The sequence below is a fragment of the Nannospalax galili genome, unplaced genomic scaffold (genome assembly GCF_000622305.1).
Source record: "Nannospalax galili isolate Female #2095 unplaced genomic scaffold, S.galili_v1.0 scaffold872, whole genome shotgun sequence".
NCBI lineage: Eukaryota > Metazoa > Chordata > Mammalia > Rodentia > Spalacidae > Nannospalax > Nannospalax galili.
The window spans coordinates 785284-791302 of NW_008332654.1; the positions used below are offsets into that span (position 1 = coordinate 785284).

Here is a 6019-nt window from a genome sequence, read left to right on the forward strand (position 1 = left end):
GCTTACCTCGGGCCGCATTTGCGGCCGGGAGCAGCTTCCACATTGGTCCTGGTCCTCAGACCCCGCGGGACGTGCGGCTACCTACCCCGGCTCGCCGATGTGCGCAACTACTGCGCGTCAACCTGCGCGGGCTCAGGACGTGCGCGCTCCCCAGGACTCTGCCAACTCCTGAAACGCAGAGAAGTGGCCCGAGTGCGCCGCGGGCGCCACCTGGTGGTGCAGAGAGGATAGCGCAGTGCGGGTGGTGTCACAGAATGTTATAGTATCCACTTTTCCCAATTGTGAATGGAGAGAATTTTAAACATCCTCAAAGTAATGTGAATTTTAATTAACTGTATTGCTGGTTGGTTATCAATCCTATTCATGGTATTAACAGTTAAAAAAGGAGATTTCATGCCAAAGCCAACTTCATATTTAGACTGTCAAGTGTTGAGTACAGACACTATGTCAGAAACAGGTGTTTGTACTTTTCCACAATGTCACTGCTGGAGGTCCACAGAGCTGAGCTGCAGGATGTCAGTGATGAGCCAGCCTCTGGTTTGGACTGTGCTGCAGAGGTAAGGTGATCCATCCCTATGGATCTTCTATAGGGATGCATGGGATCATGTCCAGGTGGACAAACAAGTGCACGAACAGATGAGTCTACTGAGGGCAGTTCAAATATGCCACAGTAGCAATGAACACTGACTGAACTGAAGCCCTAGAGACAGCTGGGAGTTCTCTACCTATGAGTGATCAGATGATATGTAGGTGGAGGCTGTTACCATCTCAGTGTTAGGTGTCCTCCTCTTTATACAGTGTTGCACCCTTCCTCAGTCTGGAGTATTAAATAAGTTCTCCAACATGGGTTTTCTAAAATGGTTTTAGGACGCCCATGTGTTTCTGTGTTTCCAATCTACTTCGATACTTTGTAGGTAGAACCTTTTTGTTTTCAGGAATAAGTTATTAATTAGCCTGTGCCCTCATAGGTAGTGCCTTTCAGATAATGGCAGTAACTATGATCACAATGAGGTGCAGAGTCCTGCTGCCTCTGCATTTGCACTCAAAATGAAATCAAATGCTGCTTTGTACAACAGAGTCACTGAGGCCAAAAGCATGAAAACCAGTGTTTCATACAATATGTAGTAACTTAGAGCAGGGTACATCCTGATTTCCATACCTACCTTAGATCAGCTTCTAATATATTTATACTTATGTCTAACCATGTGCTAAGTACTGAACAGTCATTTCCTTCAATTTCCACCTATCACCTCCATGCACCTGCCATAAAACATTAGCACCCCCTCTCATTCACTGCCAGCACATTGCTAATTAAACACACAAAACACACTTCAGATCATATCATTTCTTGTTGACAAAAGCAGTCTGTGATGGTTTGACTGAGAAGTGTCCCACATAGTTCATGTATTTGAATTCTTGGTCCTTAGTTAATAATGCTGTTTGGGGGATGTTATGCAACCTTTAGGAGGTCACTATATCACTGGGGGCTGGCTTTGAGTGTTTATGTCCCCCACTTCCGGTTTACTTCTTGTTACCTGGTGTGATCAGCCAGATTCTTGCTACAGCTGTCTGCGGCCAAGTGGTTCCTACCATCAAGGACTCTCTCTAAACTGTAAGCCAAAATAAGCATTCTTTCTTAAGGTGCTTCTGGTCATGGTATTTTATCACAGCACCAGAAAAATAATTAGTTCACAAGGTCATTAGGGAGTTCTTTAAGATAATTTAGTCCTTGGCCCCTGCTTTCCTCTATCTTGCTGCTTCCTGGCCAACATGAGGTAAGCAGCCTGCTCTGCCACATGCTGTCCCTCTTATGATGTTCCTTCTAATCATAGACACAGAAGTAACTGGGACAGCCATAAATTGTCTCCTGAACACCTTATATTAGAAATACAGATGGACATGTTTATATATTTCCACAATGGCAGCATTTATCGAATAAGAATAAATTCATAAGCTACATCAGTTTTATTGCCTTCAGTTTGCCAAGAAGTTCTGATTTGCTTGATAGCTGGACCAAGACACCCACAGGTTCTTTTATCCCAAACTCAACTGCTAATATCAACTCTCAAATCACAAACTACACATCACATAGTAAATCTGTCTGTGTAGTAAATAATATATCCCATCATCCATCTATCATCTATGTATGTATGTATGTATGTATGTATGTATGTATCTACCTATCTATCTATCATCTATCAACTATGCTGTTAACAAAATGGCAAAAAATAAAAATAAAAATAAAAATGTTAAAGAGGCCTTACTAGAGGAAAGCAGAAAACTCATAGAGATGCAAAGGGGCTCTCCCTGGAAATTGCATAATGAATCTTGTTAGAGGTCTGATGGAGGCCCAACAGCCAAGTTAAGCCAGGATCAGAGTTGAGCTGAGCCTCAGGGTCAAGTTGCACTGCAGAGTGAGGGGCAGAACTCTGGAAACCACAGAGGTAGCAACTAGTCCAGATGGTACAAATGGATGGATGGATGGGTAGTCAGACAGATGGCAATTCAAGTAGGACATATCAAAATGGAATCAAGCTGACCTGGAGCCTCTGTTCTATGGCTGTTTGTCCCTTGATAGACACACTGGGTGATGAGATGACAAGTTGATGGGAGCTGTGGATTTCACATTGTTAGGTATCCTCTTTATGGGTTGCAGGTGAGGATGTTATATACTTTCCTCAGTCTGGTGTGTTGGATAAGTTACTGGACATGTTTTTTCTGGTATGATTTAATGTGCCCATGTGCTCATATGGTCTCAATTTACTTTGATAAACATATATTGATACCTGTTTTAGTTACTTTTCTGTTGCTGTGACAAAACAGCATGACTGAGGCAACTTATAGAAGGAAAAGTTTATTGGGCTTACAGTTCCTGAGGGAGAAGAGTCCATCATGGTCAGGGGAGACATGGCAGGAGGCAGCTGGAGCAGAAAGCTGAGAGTTCACATCTTCAAGTACTCCCAGGAAGCAGACAGACAGACTGGGAGTGGGATGAGGCTATGTGCCTTCAAAGCCTACCCCCAGTGATGTGCTTCCTCCAGCAAGGCCAAACCTCCTAGAGGTTCCAAGACCCTCCCCAAACAGTGCTACCAAATGGGGACCAAGTGTTCAAATACTTGGAGCCTATGGAGGAAATTCTCATTCAAATCACCATAGTACCCTTTTTACTTATTTTAGGAATAAGATATTTCTCAGTCTGTGTCTCGTGGGTAGTGCCAGGCCAATGTGGGGTCATTATATCTCTGTATTTGCACTCAAAATGGAATCAAATTCTGCCTCTAAAGCAGCCTGAAAAACTACTGTTTCACACAATAAATATGGAGTAAGTAAAGGTAGAAAACACTTGGATCTCAGCACATAGAACCTCTGAAAGTGTTAACCAAAACAAACGTTTCCTCCTTTGTATGAGGTACTTTGTCTCAGTGATGGAAAGCTAATATCTCATAAACCTCACAGACGCTTGTGAGGATTCGTGGAATTATCTAAAGGATGCTATTCCTATTCAGACACAGAGAACTATGGTGACAAATATTAGCTTTCCTGACTAATGTATACTCAGGCACTCAAGTTAATCCCCAGTAATCGTGTACATAGAGCACAGAGTAGAAGGCAGTATAAAGCAAGACACTTTCAAATATATTGGTAGAAATATGAGTAGGGGTTTATAGAAAAGTGGGGAAGTTTCTGCTGCTATCGGCCCAAGATGCTATCTGATAACATTCTTAGCTTTTAGGTCAAGGAAGTCAGTTGTCTATTATACATCCCAACAGGTTTCACAGCATAGTCACAAGGATGTTAGCTCAGATGCCACTCTTTGGACTAAAGATCATGTAGATGAATAAATGAAAAATAAAGAAAAAAAATCTATAAAAATAACAATGCTTTCCAAGGACAAAATAGCCTTCCCTCAAGGGGCCGCAAAACCCTGATGCCTTTGTGCATCATATGGTATTTTAAATTCTAAGGAGGGCAGTTGAGATATTTTCTCCTTCCTTAAAATTAATGTGTTACCTGGGATAGAGGAGGTAGGTTCTAAAGCTGATTATAAGAGCCTAGGGACTGGAGAGATGGCTCAGCTCTTAAGAGAGCTTCTGGAACTGGGCTTCTGGTGGCCCACGCCTTTAGTCCCGACATTTGTGAAGCAGACATCAGCCGATCTCTGTGAGTCAAGGCCAGCCTGGTCTACATAGTGAGTTCCAGGTCAGCTGGGGCTACTGGGAGACCCTGTCTCAAAAAGACCAAAAAACAAAACAAAGCAAAAATAAAGGGCTTCTGCTCTCACTGAGGATCAGAGTTCAGTTTCCAGCACCCAAGACTGGTGATACAACCAAAGGCCTGTACCTTCAGCTCCAAAGGATCCCCTGGTTCTGGCCAAAGCAAAAACTCCCAATATGCCCCCCTCCAAATTTATAAATAAAATAAATTTTAGGGAAATAAAATGAACAAAACAAAATAAAATAAATAAAAATAAGAAATAAATTGTAGAAGAAGAAAAAAAGAGGGGCTGGAGAGGTGGCCCTGCAGTTAAGAGCACTGGCTGCTCTTGCACAGGAGCTGGGTTAAATACCCAGCACCCACATGGTGGCTAACAACTATCTGTAACTCCAATTACAGTGGATTGATGCTCTCTTCGTGGGCATTGCACGACATGGGTGCACTTACATACATGCAGGCAATACACTCAAACACATAAAAAATAATAAAATATAAAAAAAGAACACACATTTATAAAGGGGGGAGGTCTAATCTCAATGATCTTCAAGTCTGCTAGTTTTTTTTATGTTGGGTGGGACATGTGTTTCATCAAGTGTTTGGAGGTCAGAAGGCAACCTGCAGGTATTGGTTCTCTTTCCACCTCAAGGCTCCAGGGTATTGAACTTAGTTTGTCAGACTTGGTGGCAAGCATCTTAACCCTCTGGGCCATCTCATCACTCAAGCCTGAGATTTCTAACTAGGAAAATGCCAACATTCTCTGGACTTGTTTATTTATTGGACAAATAAGTTTGTTAACCACTTACTATTTATTGTGCTAGACATGGAGTATAGGATAGAATCCTGTCTTCCCTCAAACTTCGTTAATACCCTGCTGCCTACCTGAAGCCTGACTGATGATATATACTCTCTATATAGTGAGAAACAAAGGGAGATCACTTTGTATTGCAATATGCAATTTTCCAGAATCCTGTCTTCCCTCAAAACTTCGTTAATACCCTGCTGCCTGCCTGATGATATATACTCTCTATACAGTGAGAAACAAGGGGAGATCACTTGTATACACTGTCATCAAGACCAGCCAGTACATGGGAGTGAAGAGTTTGGAAGATGCTTGATAACGGATGTGTGTCAATGAGTTTATAAGTTAATATTTCTATGATGAAAGAATTGTTTATACCTGTCATTTATTTAACAAGATGCCAATTAGCAAATATTTGAGATCCTCCGTGTGTCAGATGATGCTAAGCAATGAAGTACAGAGACAGGTACATCCTCAATACCAGTAAATAACTGGTGGTTGCCAGGCATGGTGGCATACTCCTTTAATCCCAACACTCAGGAGGCAGAGGCAGGCGGATCTCTGTAACTTCAAGGCCAGCCTGGTCTACATAGTGAGTTCCAGGCCAGCAGGCCAGCTGGGGCTACTGGGAGACCCTGTCTCAAAAAGACCAAAAAACAAAACAAAGCAAAAATAAAGGGCTTCTGCTCTCACTGAGGATCAGAGTTCAGTTTCCAGCACCCAAGACTGGTGATACAACCAAAGGCCTGTACCTTCAGCTCCAAAGGATCCCCTGGTTCTGGCCAAAGCAAAAACTCCCAATATGCCCCCCTCCAAATTTATAAATAAAATAAATTTTAGGGAAATAAAATGAACAAAACAAAATAAAATAAATAAAAATAAGAAATAAATTGTAGAAGAAGAAAAAAAGAGGGGCTGGAGAGGTGGCCCTGCAGTTAAGAGCACTGGCTGCTCTTGCACAGGAGCTGGGTTAAATACCCAGCACCCACATGGTGGCTAACAACT

At 42.3% G+C, this 6019-nt stretch overlaps 1 protein-coding gene across 3 annotated transcripts in view; it reads right to left on the reverse strand.

The window, feature by feature from the left end:
- Nbn (nibrin) overlaps positions 1-187 on the reverse strand; it is a 40492-nt gene extending 40305 nt beyond the window's left edge. For 2 of the 3 annotated variants that reach the window (XM_008827615.3, XM_008827613.3), the window contains exon 1: positions 7-187. In XM_008827615.3, the coding sequence (XP_008825837.1) occupies positions 7-43 (37 nt within the window). In that variant the 5' untranslated portion in view covers positions 44-187. The remainder of the gene's footprint in view (positions 1-6) is intronic. The other variant, XM_029560890.1, reaches the window with a different exon arrangement.
- Positions 188-6019: the final 5832 nt, after the last annotated feature.